Source organism: Cheilinus undulatus, linkage group 17, assembly GCF_018320785.1.
Source record: "Cheilinus undulatus linkage group 17, ASM1832078v1, whole genome shotgun sequence".
Lineage (NCBI taxonomy): Eukaryota > Metazoa > Chordata > Actinopteri > Labriformes > Labridae > Cheilinus > Cheilinus undulatus.
The window spans coordinates 5,181,924-5,205,139 of NC_054881.1; the positions used below are offsets into that span (position 1 = coordinate 5,181,924).

Sequence of the window (23,216 nt, forward strand, 5' to 3'; positions counted from 1 at the left end):
TTATTAGACAAAATTGCCAATGATGACAACAGCATTTTGTTACATACTAACTTAAAATGCAGTTTTCCAAATTATTATGCAAAACAGAGTTTTAAAACACTCAATAGTGTCTACAGGATTGATATCAGAAATCTGTTGTATATTTAGCATTAGGAGGAAATTTTTCTAAAATTAAACCAATTTAATCAAAACCATTTTTACAGAGCCGGTTCCATATTAACATAGGAGCCCTTCGCTGATATCACCTTAACAACTCTCTCATCCATTTATCTTTTAAGTCCATGTTTAGTTTCTGCTATTTGAGGATACCAGAATTGCCTCCCAGAGCTGCTGTTTTTGAGCTAAACTGCCCTCCGTCCAACCCTGATAGAGCTTTCTTTAAAACATGCTCCACAGGTTCTCAATAGGGTTAAAGGTCAGGGGATGATGGTGGCCACTCCAGGATTTTTTCTCCCTTTATGCTCATTGCAGCCAAAGGCCTCAGTGTGGTTTTTGCAACATTGGATGGTGTGTTGTCTTACCTGAAAAAGATTTTACTCCAAAAGGCACGGTTCGTCTTTTTGGACCATGGCAGGAAATCCACATTAGGCACTTAAAGGAGCCTACCAACTCACTTTCTATGATCCTAGCCCAAAACATTACTCCACCTCCCCATTGCTGACGTTGGGACACGGTGGCAATCCACGTACCACCCAGGACTCCATCCACCTGGACCACATGAGTCTTCATATATTACTGAGCCAATTGTTTCTCCTTGTGGGCACTGGTTAAGGGTGGCTGAAAACTTCGAAAAACTAAAAATCAAATGTTTAATTGGAATCATATTTGCACAGTAATTTGGAACACAGTGTGAGCAACGAAGAGAGTTAACACAGTGTAATGGTTAGATAGCACTGTTGCCTCACAGCAATAAAGTTCCTGGTAAAAAAAAATGTGTAAATAAAAGTCCCACAACTGACATAGCACACATATTACATGGTATCATTAATGTCACTCATGGGTTTGGTTCAGGGTTTTCTATACAAATGTCTTGGATTTTATGTGTGCATTTGAGCTTATTTGTTCATTTTTATATAGAAAGATTAATTGTACTTATTTCCAACCACAACTCAAATCCAGCATCCTTTTTCAACTTGTGAAAGCTCAAACCAGAGAGTTTCAGGAGTGTTTCACATCAACAATACAGATTCAGGTTGATTTTTGCCAAATATGCTTACTTTAGCTTTCATTTACCAAGTTTTGCTCATTGTGGCCTTTTGTCTTCCTTTTTCCAGTAAAAGAAACAATCTGTTTATGAATAAAAGAACAAGATTTTTAATGCAGAAGCAAAAGCACCAAACGATCACTTAAATTATGAAAGGATACGGACATTTACAGCAAAATATTTACACATACACTTGATATTATGAGACAAAGTTGGACGTTATTTCCATTCTTTCTCGAGGTCCAATGTGTTCAGTGGTATAAAGAAAATAAGTGTCTCTACGTATAAAATCTTTAATCTATGAAATGGTAGAACAGAGCGTTACATAACAAATAAAACATTTAAATCTTAACTATAAGACATGCTTAAAAAAGATAATGTGCAATTCAAACAATCCAAACAATCGTCACAGCACTTCAAGCAAACAGACAAACTTTGGATTGATCTGGATCAGGTCTGAATTCATGCAGACATTGAACAAAGATAAAGTTAATCTGTAGTGGAGATTAGGCAGAGGTAAATCTTTAGAAACATAATCCAGTATCACCTGTGAAGAGGAACTCTCCCAGTGATTTCAGGCAAACATTCACGACTGATCCCAGTGTTATTAATGAAATAAAGCAGGAGTTACAATCACAGTCACAGTATTACACGGCATTTAGACATATTTGCATATTAAGACCATTTTAAAAAGAAAATGACACAGTTTGGGAAATGCACTTGGCAGAAAGAAAACAAGAATATACCGCCCTCTCGGCTGCAGCCTGGCTTTATCCAAACTTAAGGCACCTAAATACACTTTAAAGCTCACTAATTAACACGTTTGATGTGGTTGGTTTGTTAGACTAGAAAATGAAATAACAAAAGGCTAAACCAAGCAACAGCAAAAACTGCAGTTCCTCTAGTGTCCACTAGAGGCTGGCTGCAGAAGTAGCAGAAGTTGTATTCACACCTATGTTAAAATGCTGATGTTTACAGCAGAAATAAAAATGTTTACAGCCTAGATAAAGGAACGATTCTGGTGGGAACAGTTCATCTCTTTAAGGGCACACTGCACAGGAGAGGTGTTTTTCAATAACTCATTGGTTTTGGTTTTAAGAAGGATGCAAGCTATGCAAATTTGGGGCATCGCTCAGCAGACTACAAGCCACCTCAGCTCTGCCTCTTTGCCTGTTTCAAAGATGACAGTAGGCTAGTTTGAAACAGTGTTTTCTGCCCCAGATTGGCTTCAAAACCTCTCCTTTAATAACCAAATTGCTGCCGTCACAGACTTCGTCAAATACTCTATGGCTCATTTATGCTCTAGTTTCAGAATGCATACATTTATGCCTATACATTGTGTTCTTTTCCTCTTTATTGCTGCATACTCTCTTGAAGATGAGCAAATAGTTCAGTACCACAGGTAACCACTGGGGTGGAAGAACACAGAGAAAGAGTTATTTGAAAACTTATGGGACTTTAACTTTCTGGGGAGAGAAAGAGACTACAAGTCTCTGTTAGCTCACTTAGGCATAGAGACATGCAACTACATGGTGCAGAATGGATGGAGCAGCAACCACAAAGTAGTAGAGGTCTATGTATGAGCTCTAGTGGGTTAATTTTCAAGATCCAAAGAACAAAGCAGAGTATGTGGGGGGTAATGGTTGTCTCATTTATAAGTTACAAATGTATTTTCACATGCACAGGAAGGATAAACAAGCCTTTAGAGCTTCACTCATATTTATATCTTCAACACAAGGTTCTTATTTAGCATAATTAGAAATAGGCATTAAGGGATGGATGATAAGTTGCATAGGATCAAATTCATGTAATGAAAATGTTGCAGTTTGGACCCTAGATGGAGCAAAACATGACTGAAGTAAAAGACGGCAAAATGCTGAGAGGACATGCATGCAAACTAGGCTGCAAATTCTGTTCTTATAATGCATATCTTGCTTGTTTTTATAAAGGCTCAGTGAAAAAGACATTATCATGGGACAGCCAGCTTCCTTGAGGATATTTCGACCAAAGATAACAGGATAGATCAATCAAAATCTCAGGAAGGCAACCAGAATGTACTCCTTGTCTGACAAAACCGAACCATAAAACAACATATATGGAGACTTCCATTCATCCTGGGTACTTTGCCTCATTTTTTCCAGGCTCAATTCAGCTTTGCAACCTACTTTTGGGTCAGTTGAGAACCGATGGCATAAAACGCAACAAGGTTTGCCATAATACTCGACGATTCTTTTCAGTTTCATGTTTTTTAAATTAATCCAAGTGCCAAAGTCAGAGATGAATCCATAAAGAACTACAAAAACAATCCTGTTCACGATTCAAAGAGGGCAAAAACATTAGCAATGTCTCCGTGCAGAGTTAAGAAAGACAGAAAATTGCCAAATGTGGGACGTCTAGCTGCCGTGGCATTGAGACAGGTAGGTATCTTTTGAGTTTCATAAGAATCGTACCAAGTTTAAACTTGTGCTACTACAGACTAACAGACTGTAAAATGAAACTGCAAAACTGAATGTGCCTTTAAGTGCTCTTGAACATTCCCTTTTTCTACACCATGAATATAAAAATGATGTAAAGAGGACAGGATGCTAGAAAAGATGTGCTGAAAATTAATCCTGGTGTCTCTGTGTGAATGCAACCAAAAGGTAACACCCCAAACCACATTACATGTTACATGTGAGCAGATAAGTGAGGTGCAACATTTAAATTAGTACTTTAACTTTAAGAGTTGATTTTTGGACTTTAAGGGGTGTTGACTTTAATTTTCATAAAGCTTAAGTCCCTTTTCCCTTTTTTTAAAAGACAAAAATATGTCAGGAATGTCTCGGTTTGTCATTTTTGGATCAAGAGTGAGGTGCTGCTACTGAAAGTTACCAGAAAACATGGAATGGTGTTAGAAAAGCAAATGTGGCAGCTTTTCAGGGCCATATCAGGACACAGTCAGGGCGTGAAAATGCATCACTATTCTGCAATCCAAAATCTGCATTTCTGCAAGAAAAGCTATGAATGCAAAGTCAAAAGTTCTCCTTTTCTATGGTTTAAAAAAATGCAATTATGTGCAAATATGTAGGTGTAGTAAGTTGGAAGAATTAGAGGGTCTATCATATTTAAATCAGCGAATAGTGTACATGTCTTGGTGGTAAAGGTTCTTTAAAGCTGGCTTTAAATCTCAAGCAGAGCTAGGATTGAAGATAAAACATCCTAGATGCTTTATCCCTTTAAGAGTGGTATGATTCTGTTCTCTTCCTCTGCACAAAGTAAACAAGTGCATTTCCTAAATGTAAATGTTTAAAAAATTCCACTCCTTAGTGTTTTTTTAAAGCTCACAGGCAGAAGCAGACAAACAACACAGCTAACATACGCTCCCTCATACAGACAAATGCTGCACAGATTCAAGAGAAAGGGTGGTTTTAAAATCCCAGTTGTGTTCCCGTGGTCCTGATTTTCACTGTCCAGTTAAAACGTCATTTTCACACTGGCAGTCCTCCTCTGTCTGTGATAGTTCTGTTATTTGTGGTCCCAGTGGTTCTCCAGTGTTTTAAGTCCTCAGACGCTCAGCTGTACCCGTCATTCCACTCCATGACTTTGTCGTATTCTTGGATTTTCTGTTTGATGTGTGACAGTTTGTTCTTCAGGTACTCACAGCGCTCCTTCTTCTCCAGGAAAGTCGGATCCTGATGGAACAGGGCAGGGACAAAAATGAGACAAAAATAAGCTCAAGTTGTTTAAATTTAATGCATTAATGACCAGTTTTAAAGGTTAACACCTTCACCAGGTAGATGATTGAATGAAAACAGATCAAAGTTCCTTAAGTATTGGTCTATGCGGACATAATTTTGATAATTTTATCAATGTTTGCAGATAAAATACTCTGACTACTTTGAGTCTTTGGAGCAGAAAAGACCCCACTTAGGTGATGTTTACACAAGACAACAAACTCACGTTTTTCTTCCTCTGGTACTCCTGAAGGATTCTGTTTATCCGATCCATCTCCTGCAGGATAAAAAGACATGGCATCAGTAAAATGCAACCATTTTCAATATGCAAAGTAGCTTTATTCATGCGGTAAAGCGGCTCTTTCAGAGAAGGAATTCGAGGGTGGAGGGGAAGTTCAGCAGGATCAAGAAGCACAAACAGAGGAAGTGACAACATGTGGGAAATGAAGCACATCTGAAAAACAAACAGACTGTGTGATACTCCAGATATGCAGTCAGTGTCTGTCATTAACTGGTGGAATAAACAGACATAGAAATGAAGAGATGATAACCCTTGAGTATCATAAAGACTGCAGCAAAGATGAGGAATCATTTTAATTTCTAATGCTGGATCAAAAAGCCTGATTTATTGTTCTTTTTCAGAGCTACGGTGTAGCATTGTAGGTCTGTGTACCCACCGTGCACCTCAATAAAAATGCAACTATACATCGAAATGATGCAGACTGAGACACTGATTGGGCCAAAAACTAAGGCTTAAATAAGGCGAAGATGCGTGAAGTAAGCCCGCCTGAGGAGCACTGACACAACCCTGGTTTTACTCTGGATGTCCTTACATTTCACCAGGGGCATAGGAAAATAATCTGTTGAGAAAATATCAAAGTCCAGACTGTTACGAAGGAGTTAAGGCTCTATGTACGCATGGGAATAGATCTGTGGATTCTGAACTGAAAAACAAACCCACTCCAGGTTGTCGTCTCCATTCGACCTACTTTGAAGCTGCTCAATTCGCCCCGTAGACCAAAGACAGAGCAGTCCGTTCTCTGCTCAGCTGTGCTCTTGTATCTGTCTATATGCATGGGTGAGCTAGTATTGACTTGTTTATATTTCCTAAAAAGTCACTCATTCGTTTATATTTCCTCAGAAAATTCGATTAAGTTCTTTAAAATGTGTCTTCTTCGCTGTTTGCTACTCTGGGTTGAACTGTTGGCTGCATTGCTCAACACCGCCCCCTACCTCCCCGACCGTCCATATCCATTTCAAATGTAGAGCATAAATGAGCCTTTTGGGGTAGATATGGCCGGTAAGAATGGCCAAGGATACCATCCAGGTGGGTAGGAGGGCTGCATGAGCCCATGGTTGTGCTTTGGATGTCCCAAGGGCCCACTGGAAAACTGCCCGGGGCTTTCAGGGTGAAAAGTCCCCGGACAAAAGAGATGTCATTAAGCTTGACTCTGCCCCCCTCCCCTCCTTTCCAGCCCCAGGTTGTGGCACATCGGGCCCAGTGATCCATCCTTAGCTCCCTAAATGTCTAAAACTGATGCACATGGCTGTATGTCTCTCCCAGTGTTCAAACAAGTGCAAAAAAATCCCCATCTGCCGTATTTTGCCTCCTCTCCTCTCTGCATCAAATTTAACTTCTGCTCAATATTTATCAGCTCTAACTCCAACTAAATACACTCTGTTTCAGCCATCATGATTTCCTGTACATAAACAAGCAAGAAACATAGCAGAAGGACCAGAAACTGGCATAAAAACTGCCCTGCCAAGTAGTGTTTGGGAGGAGTACTGCAGAGAAACAGCATCAAACCAACGTACAAGTATAGAAGCTGCAGTCTGTTTTTAATTCCAAAGGAAAAAAGGTTTAAATTGTCATCATGCATAACTTTCATTTTCACAACATGCAGTTTCTGTGCAGCAGCTATCTCTTTCAGTACCGTCATATTTGTGTTTTCGGTCAAACCAGCATTCCAAAATTATTTTTTACCGTGCAGAAAAGACCCTGCTTTACTCAAATGTCTAACAAGGGAGAAAAGCAGTCAAAAAGTGATGCCAAAACCTGTCGGTCTCATCATGAATTCCAGCACGCAGTTGTAATAGGTCAAATTGGTATGTAGGACGTAGCCAACTTAAATACAAAAGCAAGGATTTACAGTGCAACTTATGCAGCAGATTTTACAGTGTGGTGCTCACATAGGCCACTTTGGTAAAGCTATTTGACACAAAAGTATAAACCAGGGTTAACTCTGCATCTCTGTTATGTTTAATAAATAATCACCATCTGGCTGGATGGGTGCTGTGGCAGACTGCGCATCATGGCGTCCATCTCCTCAAACTTCTTCATCGTCGCCTGCACGTCTGCATGGATCTCTTTGTACTCTGCGTACTGGTCGTTGAACACGGCTCGGTACTGATCCCGCTGATCTACAGACCGGATCGTTGGGTATTTCCTGCAGGAGGGACGGTAGAAAGTACAAATGAACACTTTGATTTTAAAACACTGAAAGTGGCTCTTTAAACATACCATCATATTTTCTTCAAAGCTTCAGAGGCAACATTGCTACAGGTCTTCAATCAAAACAGGTCATAAAAATGACTGATTTGGCAAAAATTAAACATTTCTGGTACTTTTTTTAAGGTGTGTTGTCCGAGGAAGTATGCTAAATATTTTGATTAGCACGTACGTGATGTAGTCTGGTAGTATCACAGGTTTGGGGATGTGTCCTGATGGTATAGTTCCCTGCAGGACTTTTGGTGGAACATCTTTAGGAGCGGCATGGATGGGGACCACTGAGGAGCCCTGGACCTGTTCAGGAGCTCTGGGTGCATGATTTGAATCTGGAACCATCTGCATAGACATGAACGGCATGCAGCAACAACTAATCAAATGTTTTTTAATGGTTTTAGGGATAAAGCAACTACATTATGTACAATGGAATGATCTATATCATGATTTTAGAACGGATATTTACCAGGGTTCTTGCTGCTCTCATCTCAGAGGGATGCATCTGTGGAAACACAGCAGTTTAACTTATTATCAGATTATTACCAGATTGAGTTTTCTGCAGTTTCTCCTGACAGCACACAGGTAGGAAACACAGACCCTGCCCACTCACTACAGTCTGTTTGCAAATCATGCGGTTTGTTGTTGCACTGCACTCAAAGTGTGAAGACATGTTTGTAACAACAGCCTGTGTTTTAGTCATCACCGTGGTACAAGGTGATGGTGATCCTTTAATCTGAGGAGAAATCCCTGAATGATTTGGAGGAATTTCATAACCAAGCCCCAAAAACAAACAAAAGACAGAAAAAGTGAACCTGTGAGACCTCACCTCCTGGCCGTATCTCTCCCGGTATCTACGAGCAGATTCATGCCTCCACAGCTTAAGGCACACGATGGCTCCGATCAGATACACCACCATGGTGACAAACAGGAAGATGATGGCTGCAGTCTGGCCAGCCTCAGTCCTGCAGAACACCCCGTTGATGCCGTTGTTAAAGACCGGGTAGGAGCAGAGTCCTCCACGGGTCGTGTCCCGGACATAAACAATGCCTGGTTAACAAAAAGAAACAGTAAGATTATTATTAAAGTTTTGGTTTGGAAATATCCGGCACACAGGGAGGAGTTCATATAAAATACATTAAAGGGTTTGCCACATCTGAACACCTTTACCATATTTCAACATATCGCTGGATTTAAATGACTAATGAGCATTAAAGGTTTGGAATTTTAGTTGCTAAATCGAAACATGCAAGAAAGGCTGTGATATAATCCCTGCACGATTAATAAGCAATCATTCATTTTTTGGATTAGCTATCTGTTCTGGGCATCTAAATTTAGAAAACACATTACTGCACTTTAGTACACTATGCTTTAACAATATGTCTTCACCTACCCACCTCTCATTTATCATTTCTGTGGCTCAGTATCCCTACATGCCGTGTGCACTGAAGCTGCTGGTAAAAAGAATGAATGAGGGTGAATTAGCCACGAGCTAAGAGGCTAGCTGTGCCTCTTTAACAGCTTTTCTCCCTTCATAAACATGCTTTTAACGCTGATATACTTTTAACTAACAAACTGATCAAGTATGAGCATCCTGGAACATTGTGATATATTCATGATTGACTAATAATGTATAGATGCATCCGTTTAACACTGGTATCAACCATAACATAATAATAGAATTATGTGGCACTGTCACAACAACTTACTTTCTATAACTTTCCCTTAAAACTGACTTGAGGGGAAATGCACTAAGTGTATGTCCACTAGTACACTGGTTCCTGACCTGGGGTCTGGGCACCCCTAGGGGGAGCACCAAAGATCTCAGACCATGTCTGCTCTGACTGTTTGAATTAGATGTACAGGTACAGTGTTATTGAGCACAAAACACTTTTATCCAAAGCGACACACATCTGGGACAGATGTTCCTGGCGTTTATGATACTCATTGTGCCTGGAATAGGTTTAGAATAATCTCCTGTAGCAAAGTCACCACTGAGCTATCCAGCTGCTGGATGCACATCTGTATTTTTTAAAAACCATCATTAGAAACAGAATGTATTACAGCCAACCTAAAAGATGAACATTTGAGGAGAATCTGTTAATTCTTGTATTTAAAAAAAAAAAGTCAAGATTTTTAGGGAAAAAATGGCATTTTTTCAGATTATTCAGTATGTTTTTTTACAAGAAATCATACTCAGAATTTTAGACTTTAAAAAGGGGAATTTACAAGAAAAAAACGAAAATTTCTAAGTTTATAAAGTAGTGACATACGATATTGGATTTTTGCCTATATCTTATATGTTGATATTTACAGATTGATTCTAGCCGATATAAGCGTAAATAAAAGTTTTACATAACTAAAAGTTCAGTCCTTTGAACACAATTTAAGGTACGAGGATGAAAAAAGAAACAAACTTTTTTTCTCAAAACACACTTTAAAGTTTAAAGAATGAGGATGAATAAAGAAAAAGATCTCAACTTACACAGGTCTGTTGGTCCAGCCTAAAACTCCATTCATTTATTAAAATATATGTCCAAGTTTTACAGTTCATATATGCTGATATTTACGTCCAAAATATGGGATGTAAATATCAACAGAAATTTTGACATAAAAAGTGTTCAATTTGGACACAACAAACTTTAAAAAAGTTTTAAAAATTTTAGAATTACAACAGCATAGAGTAAAATAATTTACAGAAATCCAGACTGAAAGCAATAGTTAGGTTTTCAACTTTTTGACTTTATAATCTCAAAAATTCTATGTTTTGGTTCACATACATTTACAACTTTTAAAGTAAAAAAACAAACTTCTTTCTCATGAATTTAAAACTTTTTAATCTTTAGAATTTTGAGTTTTTTCTTGAGTAACAGATCCTCTTTATTAATGTTTGTTTCCTAGAGTGGCTCTAATACATACATACATAACAATGGATGGTTTATACACAGATCTTTTTCAAAACTAAGTGTCTGTAGACCTATTTTGTTGGTGTTTTGTCAATGACAACAATTAAAATTGATGTTTAATTTTCTTTTTAGGTGGGTCATGGAGGGGCTCAGCTTTTTCTTGGATGTGAGTAGGGGGGCCGTAAGGAAAAAAGGTTGCGAACAGCTGCACTAGAAGTTGGTGCTTTTCTCACAGACAGGCTCAGATTCTACTTAAGAGTGTTTACAACAAAACCCTAACCTTTTTTTCAAGATATACTTGTTTTTACAATTCAAACACAGATTAATTTCAAAATTCTACATATGATATATTTATAAAATACAGATCTTTAGTCAGAAGTCGACCAAAAGTTTTGCAAATGAGGAGCAGCAAATTTATAGGTTGGCAAACAATGAAATCCCGTCTTTTCTGGAGTAATTTTGTTTACTCATAAAGATGCAAAAGTTACACTTGTGTCTCTTATAAACAAACAGGAGCGAATATGGTTCAATCGTCAAAACTGCTCAAATACACTGGAAACATTCTAGCAGCCAAATGTTGCTGTTGCATTCAAGCAATTTGGACAGTTTTACAAAGTTTGTCTTAAATTTTCTATATCTGAAAAAAATAAATTACCCTAGGGCTTCCTTTGAAACAGCTATTAATATCATTCAAGTCTTTACTAAAATCTTATTAAAGTTTAGGTATCCTGTTTGGCACACAGCTGTTTCCTACCTGCCGCCATGTAGAGCACCGCCAGCGCCAGGTTTATTGTAAACTCCGTCAGCGGCCACCAGGAAGAGTCGAGCAGGATGGTGCGGTAGTACATGGTCATCCCCAGCACCAACACAATCACAGTCACCAACCAGGCGAGCCCCGCCACCACCAACACAAACGGCGTCTTTGGTCCCGTGTAGTACGTCCCTCCTGTTCCCGCTCCGTAGAACCCTCCCCCATATGCTCCTCCAGGAGACGAGTATCCGAACATGTTAAACCACTCATTATCTTTGTGGATGTACGCGCAGACGCAGGCGAACACGGCGGCTCCCAGCAGGAGCTCCACGCAGCCTAGAATCCTCAGCAGCCCCGCCCACGACTTCATGTAGCCGTAGCGCTGATGGTACTCCTCCACCCGCTCGGTGTACGTCAGACCAGTGCGATAAGTTTGTCCTGATACCGACTCGTGTGCGTCCGGTTGCTCCAGAAGCTCTTTTTGTGAGTTGTAGCTGCCGCCTGAGCCGCCATAAGGATCCCGGTACGATCCAGGGACAGACGGCGAGTGTGGCGGCGAGCAGCGGACCCCCTCGCTGGTACTGTTGTTGTTGTTGTACGAGGAGGCCGACATGGGCCAGGGCTTGTTGCTGCTGCGGTTGCTCCCTCTGAAGAAGTTCTTCCAGGAGTCTGGGATGAAGCGGTGCACGGGTTTGATGTCGAGGGCCGGGTCAGGTTCGGGGTCTGCGTCGGCGTTGGACTCGCTGCCGCTGGGGTCGAACTCGGGCCCCACAGGAGGCTGGTCGGGCAGGGGCGGGGGAGGTAAGGGGTCAGCGCTGTGGGCGAAGGGAGACGCTCTGTGCTCCCTCAGTGGCTGAAGGTTGTAGGAGTCCCGGGGTAGCGAGCCCTGAGGGACCTGGTCATAGTGCGGCGCCTGGCGGTCACGCTCAGTGCGTCCGTGAAAGCCTCCTCCATAGGACATGAGGATGGTGATGGTCCCTGAAAGAACAAACACAAATATAAACATATTAATTCATGGAGTATTTGGAAGAAATTACTTGTGCAGTTAAAATTTGAGATTGCTATTTTTATAATTTTTTAATCATTTACTACCATAACAGCTGCTAAAAATGAGGATTTGCTACTTTTTTCAGCACTTCTGCTTTTTTGTGTTTTAACTGAAGACTGCTGGATGGATAAATATCACATTTAAGTAACAAAGTGGCGCTGGCTTTGATTATTTAAGGTCAAAAGCAGAAAGCTCCCTCTGCTGGTTTAAAAAGTATTAAAATATATAAATTATTTTAGTCAAATCAATGTAAAATATCCTTTTTTTTGCATAGGATGGTATACTTATATCCCTGACTAGAACTGGGTGATATTCAGATGCCAATACCGCTAAACTTTCCTGTGCTAAATGGTCTCACTGCCACATGATTAAAAATAACATTACACAGGCAGCAGGTTGGACCAAGCACCAGCAGTGGTGCACAGCGCCTACACTCATTTCATTCAATCCTTTCACAAAATTCCTCTTTTAAGGAGTTTAAAAAACACAATAAAGACACTTGACGCTTACCAAAGTAACCAGTACTTCACTGGTTATCTGAGTTACACTATATGGACAAAAGTATTTGGCCACACCTGTTGATTATTGCATTCAGGTGTTTCAATCAGACCCATTCGGTCTCCATTTGCAAACGTTTGCAATATGGATATTCCACAGTCAACTGTTAGGGATATTATTAGAAAGTGGAAGCGTTTAGGAAATATGGCAACTTTGTAAAATCACAGAGCTTCATCAATGATTGCTATGGTGCACAAAAGTCACCAACACTGCTCATTCCATAGCTGGAGAGTTCTGAACTTCCACTGGCATTAATGTAAGCACAAAAACTGTGCAACAGGAGCTTCATTAATGGGTTTTCATGGCTGAGCAGCTGCAAGTTAACTTCACATCGCCAATGGAGTGGTGTAAAGCACACCAACACTGGAGTGTGGAGCAGTGGTAACCTGTTCTGTGGAGTGATGAAACACGGTTCTCTGTTTAGAAGTCACATGGACGAGTCTGGGTTTGGCAGATGCGAAGAGAACGTTGCCTGTCTGACTGCACTGTGCCAACTGTGGAGGTTGGTGGAAGAGAGGTAATGGTATGGGGCTGTTTATCAGAGTTTGGGCAAGGCCCCTTATCTCCAGTGAAGGTCGATTGGACATTTTGGACAATGCTAAGCTTCCAACTGTGTAGCAACAGTTTGGGGACGGCCCTTTTCTATTTCAACATGACTGTGCACAACATGACCAGTGCACAAATCAAGGACTAGAACGACATGGTTTGATGAGTTTGTTATGGACTTGTCCACACAGACCCCTGCCCTCGACCCCATCGAGCTCCTTTGGGATGAACTGGAACGGAAATTGTAAGCCAGGCCTTGTTGTCTAGGATCAGTGCCTGACCTTAAAAATGCGCTACAGAATGAATGGGCACATATTCCTACAGAAAGACTCCAGTCTTGTGGAAAGCCTTCCAAGTAGAGTGGAGGCTGTTAGAGCTGCAGAAGGGGGACAACTCCATATTAATGTATGTGTATTTGAATGCAATGTCATTACAGTCCCTGTTGGTGTAACGGTAAGAAGTCTCTCTTCTCTCCCGCCATGTGCACTTCCACAAATGTGCTCACCAGATCAGTTCTGATGATGTGAAGTTATGTTTTGTGGGCTTAAAATCATTACAGAATAGGGATGTTCCTTGGTAAATAGTTTCCATCCAATTAAAGGCCAATAATGAATGTATTTTGCAGACAAAAGTCAAGTAACTGCATTCTGCAAACCAATTTTTACCTCACCACACCACCTCAAAACAGTATTTGATTCATATAATTTTAAACGCTATTATGTTTTAGGCTTATTCATTGTATTTATTGCATGTTGAAGTCTTAAAAGTCTTGAAGTTTGAGAAATGCATGCTGTAAAATCATTAAGTAATAATCATGTTTAATAATCAGTATAAATTAAAATAATCATGATTAGGATTTTGCCATAATCAAGCGGCGCTAACCACCAAAGTTTTTGCAGAAAGCAAAGAAAATAAAAGCAGCAAATCCTCCAAAAGGACCACTAAATCTAGAGAGTTGCATTTTTACTCAAGAAATCAATCCGATTTTTTACAGAGTGATTCTGGAAATATTTTTTGAAATATCTTTCACATCATTAACAGAACTGAGTATGTAAAGTAATAGGAAATAAAAAACAGGAATAAGCCGTAATGAAGAGAAAATCCATAAAGATATTCCACAATATTCCACATGCAAACTCTACAGCCCAGCAGCAGTACCTGAAAACAAAGCAAACCCCAGCAGTACCCGAGATCCTCACAGAAAAAAGCCCTCATGAGTGCAGATGTTATCCTCCATGCAAGCCGAGTCAAGAATGCATTTTTGTGCTGCAACCAAACAAGAGGCGCAACTTCCCCCTCTTCTCCTTTACTGGTCCATGTTTAATAACTGAGAACTTACCAGGAGACAGCACAAAAATACAATCCCGACACCGAATCAGCCCTTTACAGCCCATCTGTGATCTTGAGAGGTTAAAGAATAAAATGAACTGGGCTTGAATACCTTTCACACGCAGTCACTCAACACGACTTACATTGGCTTGCAGGTCAGAATGCAAACCTGGTATGAACACGCAGCGAGCCGGGGAATCACCTGTCGACACAAATAAACATTAGAGAGGAGGTGATGGACGATATTTGGACAGCAGAGAAGGAGAATAAATAAAAACACAAAGTGACATGTTAATCTTCTCTTTAGCCTGACCCAGATAATCACAGAAAATATACCTGTGGGTGGAGCTGTTGGAGGTTTTACACTTAGGCCATGCTTAAGAGTTGACTGTAAACAAATCAGAGTTTATTGACATTTAGAGTTCTTTAAAAATAGTCATGTTCACCGTTTGCATACATGTTTGCTGAATCATTATTTTATGGTTGCAAGCTTAGGGCTGCACATTTTAGTGCATAAATGTCACCAAAAAAGGATCACCGCCAGCTTGAAACCGAGAGCAGGGGTGCACAATGACACCTGCGTGCTCATGCAAATGTATGATAACACCAACTAAAGCATGGTGACACCGCCGTGCAATTCTTTACCACATTTTTACAATTGATATCTATGTTAAACAGTTTTATTTACCTGCTTATTTCCTTTACAACTCATTGATTTGTGTATTTTTCCTAATTATGACTTCTGTTGTCAGCACAGCACTTTGTAACTTATTTTTTGTCAGTACTACACAAAACAAAGAGTGTTTTCTTTTATAAATCATGGCTCAAAAACGTTGCAAAGACAGAGAGAGTGCTGCAATACAAATAAAAAGGGCTGCAAACTCTGATGTTCAGCATCAGCTGTAGTTAAATAAAGATGCAAATGCCTGCGTCTCTTAGAAACAGCTGGCAAATCAATAAAGGAATCACACCGAGCAAAATATACAAATGCACTGGCAACTTTTGGGTACGTTTTTATAAAATGGGGAGTTTGTTTGCAGGTTTCGGTACCAATAAATAAGAAATAATCTGTTAATTGGTGCCTGGGACTTCTATTTTTCCCAAGGCGCCAAAACAGGCGTATTTATTGGTAGATCAGGACTGTTTAAAACTATCAGGGCAAGAATGGCAAAACTCTGAGCAATTAATCAAAAGTATTCAATTGCAATATGGCCTATGGCAATTTTCAGATTGCAGATAGTGCAATATTTCTTGAACCTGAAACATGCAAAAAAAACAATTTAAAACATTTTTGCAGCAGAGATGTTATGCAAACATAAAATTGCCACTGCTTTATATTACTTTGCAAAAAAGAAATCCTACTTTCCTCATGTTTTTTTTTTTAATTTACAAAGTGAGAACGGCATAAAAATAATCGTTCCTCCCAATACAACAATTCTTATTGCAATGAGTCAAAATAAGCACAGTTACATACTTTTTTATAGTCATTAGCCCTAGAAAATTGTTTCCAACCTGGGGTCCAGGACCCCCCCAGAGGGGGCACCAATGATCTCGGGGGGGACGAGGCTTTGTCTGCTCTGAGGCTGCCAAAATTAGATTTGCAGATATTGACTAAAACCATGATAAAGCAGTTGTTAACTTAAGTAGTTAATACAAAGGTCTTAAGATAAGAAATGCATGACTGTGCCTTTTTTAGGGTTTTATCAGTGAAACATTTAAAATCTATGCTGATTTTTTATGGCAGTGTGTCACTTTTTCTTCTCTCTTTGGTCCTGGGGGGGCTCCACTTTTCTTGGGTACAAGGAAAAATAGTTTGGAAACACTGCTTTAAGCGAAGAAGAATCCGATGTTGGGGAAGTTTCAGGACTGAGCGAGCAGTTTTTCATGATAATTGTGGATGTGATGGATCATCATCCACTAGTGAGCTATCTCTCTTTCTGTGGTTAATGTACTGTTCATTGTCTGTAGTTAAATTATAGCTCTTAATCAGTGCTATTACTGAAAACCAATGTACTCTAAAAATGAGTAAATTTTACCTGCTGGCTGTTTTAGGTATGTAGGGTGTATGTAGGGTATGTCTGGTGTTAAAAATAAGGGTAAACCAAAAAAATACTTCAGCTGGTGTAGGTCTGTTGGTCCTGGCTTAAAATTATCACTTATCTTCATACATATGGCCAATATTTACAGCCAACATGTAAATACTAGCAGAAATGTTAGTATCTGCCAAGCCGATTTCACACCAATAATACTGCATATCTAATCAGCAGAAAATAGCTCAAGAAGTTACTGTATTGGCAGCAAATGTCTGCTGATATTTACAGCTAAAGTATCAGCCATGCACATCAGCAGAAATGTGCAAAGGTTGCAAGTGCAAAGCAGAGCAAAGCAGAAACAATGGACCTACAACAGATGAGGTTTTTTCTTTATTTTCCTCATTCTTAAGGTGTTGTTTAGGACCTGAAATGTTAGGTCTGAACTACAGCTATTTTGACTTTTGCACTAGAGAAGAATGTGTTTTTTATTGTATTTTACAGATTTTCTTATGATATTCTTGGAGAACAACCCTGCAAACCAGCTATTTAATTAGAAAAAAAATTAATGCATGTCAATTTAAGCACAGTGATCTTTACTTTAAAAAATTAACACCAAATAGGCTGAAATGAATTTCATATAACAAGGATGTCTGCATAAATCCAGTATCATGCATCCTAGCTTCTATAGTTGGACGACAGAGATTTATTTATTGTCGTAAAGTTGAAAAATGTCAAACATTTGTCAACCTAAAACCCTAATGTTTGTCAAATATTGCAGAATTAGGACCTAACTGTGGATTAATTAGGTATTTGAGCTTATTTCAGACATCATTTATTAACTAGGACTTGATTATTGGCATGTGTTTTTTCTCCTGATGTCATAAATGTCTTGTTTCACCTTTCTAAAGCACTTTAAGCTTTCTTTCCTTTATTGTGGATAAATAGGATTTCATCATTTCAAGCTCAGCTTTGTCTTTAAGGAAAAGGAATTAGATTTGATCAAAAATCACGTCTAATATCCACACAAATGCTCTAAAATTAACAAAAAATGACCAAGAATTTTTGTTTAAAGACAACTGTGTCTGGAGAGTTCAGTTACTGGTTATTTAGTATTCCTGCTACCATTACACCATGAAGACAAAAGAACACTCCAAGCAAATCAGAGTAAAGGTTATTAAAAAGTACAAATGCTCTAAAATCAACAAAAAAATGACCTACAATTTCTGTGTGAAGTTCTTAAACAAATCTTTAAAAGTACCACAAAATTTCTTGATATATTTCTCAAATATTTCACAGCAACTTTATCATGAAGACTAAACTTTAATTCTGAAAAAATCCCCCAAAATTCCTTATCAAGTCCCTAAAAAAATCCCCAATATCTCAACACAAATTCCCCAAACTAGATTTTCCAAGATTCTATGAAAATGATGGAAAATACCCCAACATCACTGCAAATTCCCTGAAATTTTCATAAAATTCTAGGATTGCCTCCATATTCCCAAAATTCAGCGATAAATTCTCCTTGAGAATACCCAAAAATCTCACAGAAACGGTTACATAACATTTCCCAAAAATTACAAATACATTTCCCAAACTTACAAAAACACATGAGAATGTCCAAACAAAGTCCCCCTAATCATGAAAATAAATCCTTTCAAAATATAACAAATTTTGGGAAAAACTTCCAAGAAAACTAAAGACAAAATATCCCAAAATGGAAAGTCCTGAAAATCTTAATCTAGTTCAGTGGTTTTCAAACATTTTTGCCCAAGGCACACCTAAGGTTAAACCAAAATCTCAAGGCACACCATATTCATATCAATACAAAATAGACTTTTTAAATAATATAACAGCCAAGGTGGCCCATAAGGGGGGGTAAAGGGGCGAGGTTTCTGGGGCCCAGACAACTGAGGGTAGCAAAAGTGGGCAAAAGATGTCTGAAAGGTGGCAAAAAGTGTTTAAAGTGGTGATAAAAATTGGCAAAATTGGGTAAAAAGTGGCAAGACAAAGTCAAAAATGGTTAACAATTGGCATAAGGGGCCAAAGAATTAGTTAATAGTGGCAAAACCTGTTGAAAGTGTCAAAAAGGTGGCAAAATGGGTTACGAGTGGCCCAAAGGGCTAAATGTTGTAAAAAGGTGTTTAAAACGGTTAAAAAGTGATTAAAAAAGGGCCAAACAAAAGCAAAGTGAATGAAAAGTAGCAAGAAGGTGGCAAAAATGGGTTGAAAGTGTCAAAAAGGTGGCAAAATAGGTTACAAGTGGCAAAAAAGGGTTAAAGTTGCTAAAACATGGTAAAAAGTGATGAAAAAACGCAAAAATTGTCCAAATAATAACAAAAGTAGGCAAAAACCATCAAAAAGGTAGCAAAAATGGGTTAAATGTGGCAAAAAGTTCCACAAAAGTTGCAAAAACTGGGTCAAAAGTATTTTTAAAAAGTTGCAAAATTGCAAAAAAGCAGCAAAAATGGTTTAAGTTGACAAAATTAGTGGCAAAATGGGTATAAAAATTGGTTAACTTGGTTAAAAGTAGCATGAATAATGACATCAACAGCAATTTCTACTCAGTTATAGCTTGCCAAATGAGGTAACTGTTAGCCAGGATGCTAGCACCAATGCTACTGATCCAACACACATACTCATCAATAAAACACAACTGGGGAGGGCCCATGCTCTGGGGTTTTTCAGGGGTCCAGCCAGATTCCCAAGGCACACCTTGACTTGTCTCAAGACACACTAGTGTACCTTGCCGCACCATTTGAGAACCACTGTTCTAGTTTCTCCTATTTTTCAAATGATTGACTCAAACAAACGAGTAGAAATGATTACTATGTTGTTAGAAAGCCAGGATGTGCTGTCCTCATATGTGGATGCTGGGTCTTAGGATGTTAAATTACTGTATATAAGAATGGCACTAGATCAGGTTGCCTCTGCCCAGGACGTTCAATAAAGGGCTATTCCTCCTAATAAATTATGTTACATGAATATTTTAGCCCTTTCATTAAGTAACGGATCATCTTCCACTGCTGCTGTAAACTCTCTATATGATTTAATCATTAACAGGGCTCAGACAGACGCTTACAGTGTGTTTCTTTGATAAAACAGTCTTTTTTCTCCGCGTTAGTCAGAATAACATGCAGCTGTCTGAGTAACACCGATCCTCTGTAATAATAATAATGTGTGCAGTGGAGGAGGCCTGACCTAATAACGTTACCACAATCGTTCAGCTGGCACACAGCCACGGGGCTAGGTCAGGAGAAAACGTCAACTTTAACACTTTAGTACGGCTCCGTGTGAAGTTTTCAAATTGTTTAAAGTTATCTTATACATATAAAACGGTCTAATAGCTCAGAAAGCCGATCTATGAGGCCGTTTTTACTCCAGTTTAACCTGAAACCGCGAGGTAAACTTTGCACCAAGTGCACGTTAAAGCGAGCTCAACTTGTGTTAACGTCTCTTTTTTCGACATCTAGAGGCAAATTCTCCGTTAAAACTCATTTTTACCCATTAACACACAAACACACGGCTAAAAGGGTTTAATTATATGGATGTAAACAGAGTGAACAGCCCGCTGCTTACCTTCTTCGCTCTCCTTCCTCCTCTTCTTTTCTCTCTCATTCCAGTAACGCTAAACCACAGGTCTCCCTCTGACGCGACCACGTGACCTGCCCATCCCAGTGACGTCACCCACACAGAGGGGAAAATTTGGCCTAGCTACCTGTTAGTACTAAGAGCACACCTGAGATAGCGAAACAGATACTGTGAGTCATTTACTCAGGGGTCAGCATTGATGCAAAACTGATGAATTACCGCTGCAGTTACAGGCTATAATAAAAGATAGTGTAATTAGTGCTATCATCATTGTTATAGACTGTCAGAATCTACACTTTTTTATGATACTTTAAAAAACAAACAATATCCATGCATGTTTGATAACTTTGCAACAGGATTACAAACTTATAGCCCACATTACTGTGCAATTGTTTTTGGCCATCTGAAATTGCAGGCAAACCCTGTAGGCCAGGGGTCATCAAGTACATCTGCACAAGGACCAGATTTTAGTCTCAACAGAAACTCTGGGGGCCGGACTTTCAAATACACAAAAATTAAATAAGTATTTTGGTCTGACTGAAATATTATTGTAGTAGTATTTGTATTTTCTCTCAAAGCGCAGGACATTTTTAGGCATCACCAGTGAGATCTATTCCTATTATCTATAATGCAGCAGACCACAAGGACACAAGCCTGACAACAGGACTGGCTGGACCCCCCAGAAATCCCAGAGAATGGGCCCTCTACAGTTGGGATTTAGCACTGGTATTAACACATTTTTCACACTTTTAACCCCTTTTTGATAATTTTTTGCACCTTTTTGCCTCTTTAACCCAGATTTTTTGCATGATTTTAACCCCTTTTAAACCACTTGTCCTGCATATTTTATCCCCTTTGTGCCACTCCTATCCATTTTTGACACCTTTCTTCTATTTTTTTCACTTTTTAACCCCTTTTCATTACATTTTTTTTCAACAATTTTTGCAACTTAAAACCAATTTTTGCCCCTTTTAACCCATTTTTGATACTTGTTGCCTCTTTAAGCCAGTTTTTGCCCCTCTTTAACCCACTTAAACCACTTTTCCTGCATGTTTTATTCCCTTTGTGCTACTTTTATCCATTTTTGACTCTTTTCTTCTATTTTTGCCACTTCTTAACCCCTTTTCATTAATTTTTTTGCACTATTTTGGTCACTTGTAACCAATTGTTGACACCTTTCACCTCCCTTTTCCCCTTTTACCTTTTTTTGCTGCATTTTATCCTTTTTTCACAACTTTTTCTGCCAATTTCTGTCCCTTTGTGCCACAACCTATTTTGCCACTTATCGCCCATTTTTGCTTCTCTTTAACCTCTTTTCACCACTTTATCTGGTCATTTTTGCAGCACTTCTGCCAACCCTAACCCTTTTTAAATATCTACTAATTATGACAGTAAATTTCAGTAAAAACAGATCAAATGTTCAGTCATAAAACTATTTCAATGTTAATTGTCTGTGGGATGGATTTAACAGCTGCAGACATTTACAGCCAAAGGATACTCTTAAAACCACAGCATCTTTTTTTCCTCCTTTTCTGAGTTTAATGATCTTTCAGGGGCCGGACAGGAAGCTTTGGGGGGCCTGATATGGCCCCTTGGCCTCCAGTTGATGATGAGTGCTGTATGCTGTCTAAATTGCACTAAATTGACAACATTTCAAAACTTTTCCAATATATTTGTACAAAATTGACAGTGTTTAGGTGTTTCACTGCAGTTCTTTAGATGGATCTCTCTTCAACAGACCTATCTCAGGACATGAATGCAGTTTTGTTAATATTTTCTAACAGAGTCAAGATATCAGGTTCAAATTTCTGCAAAGCTACGATGACTGGCTGTTACTTCTCTTCACATTGAGATGATTAATATCATCTATTTATCAGATCTGCCTTTGTTAGAGTGATAGGACTATGGATGGAGTAGGTAAAGCCTTTGTGCAAGGAGTGCACATACAACCACCAAGCCACCAGTGCCCATTAATTTGTACAACCCCAATTCCAAAAAAAGTTGGGACGCTATGTAAAATGCATTAACAACAATGCAATGATTGTCAAATTTCATAAACCCACATTTTATTCACAACAGAACATAAACAACATATCAGATGTTGAAACTGAGACATTTTACCATTTCATGAAAAACATAAGCTCATTTTGAATTTAATGGTGGGGGGAAAAAGGCTGAAAAAGTAAACAAAAAACAGCTGGAGTAGCATTTTGCAACTATCTAGGTAAATTAGCAAAAGGCCAGTTACATGACTGGGTATAAAAGGAGCATTTTAGACAGACAGTCTCTCAGAAGTAAGTATGGGCAGAGGTTCACCAACCTGTGAAAAACTGCATCCAAAAATTTTGAAACTGTTTCAATAAAATGTTCCTCAATGTGAAATATCCCTCCATCTTAACTCCATAAGATCATCAAAAGATTCAGAGAATCTGGAGAAATCTCTGTGAGCAAGTGGCAAGGCTGAAGGTTAATATAAGGATCTTGGGGCCCTCAGGGGCCACTGCATTAAAGACAGACATAATTCTGGACTGGAAATCTGCATGGGCTCAGGAACACTTCCAGAAATCACTGTCTGTCAACACAGTTGGCTGTTCCATCCACAGATGTAAGTTAAAGCTCATGGAGAGAAGAAGCCAAATGTGAACAGGATCCAGAAATTCTGCCATCTTCTCTGGGATAAACATGGACTGAGGCAGCATGGAAAACTGTTCTGTGGTCAGATGAATCAAAATTTGAGATTCTTTTTGGAAACTAAGGACTTCACGTCCTGTGGACTAAAGAGGAGAGGGGCCATGCAGCTTGTTCTCCTGGCGCAGTTCTGCAGCCTGCATCTCTGATGGTATGGGGTTGCATTAGTGCCTATGGCGTGTGCAGCTCTGACATCTGGAAAGTAGAGAGAGGTTTAGAGCAACATATGCTCCCATCCAGATGTCTCTTATTTCAGCAAGACAATGCTAAACCACGTCCATCACAAAGAAGACCTGTTGAGCAGCTAGAATCCTACATCAGACAAGAATGGGACAACATTCCTCTCCCAGAT

General features: G+C 39.1%; 1 protein-coding gene across 1 annotated transcript in view; it reads right to left on the reverse strand.

Moving 5' to 3' along the window:
* The window catches only part of marveld2a (MARVEL domain containing 2a), a 32,446-nt gene extending 14,823 nt beyond the window's left edge, over positions 1-17,623 (reverse strand). The window contains exons 1-9 of the mRNA XM_041811094.1: positions 14,892-17,623; positions 11,078-14,757; positions 8,247-8,467; positions 7,887-7,922; positions 7,599-7,762; positions 7,193-7,364; positions 5,144-5,194; positions 4,758-4,875; positions 2,602-2,613 (exon numbers count right to left, since the gene is read on the reverse strand). Of these exons, the coding sequence (XP_041667028.1) occupies positions 2,602-2,613; positions 4,758-4,875; positions 5,144-5,194; positions 7,193-7,364; positions 7,599-7,762; positions 7,887-7,922; positions 8,247-8,467; positions 11,078-12,080 (1,777 nt within the window). The 5' untranslated portion in view covers positions 12,081-14,757; positions 14,892-17,623. The remainder of the gene's footprint in view (positions 1-2,601; positions 2,614-4,757; positions 4,876-5,143; positions 5,195-7,192; positions 7,365-7,598; positions 7,763-7,886; positions 7,923-8,246; positions 8,468-11,077; positions 14,758-14,891) is intronic.
* Between the last annotated feature and the right edge of the window lie 5,593 nt (positions 17,624-23,216).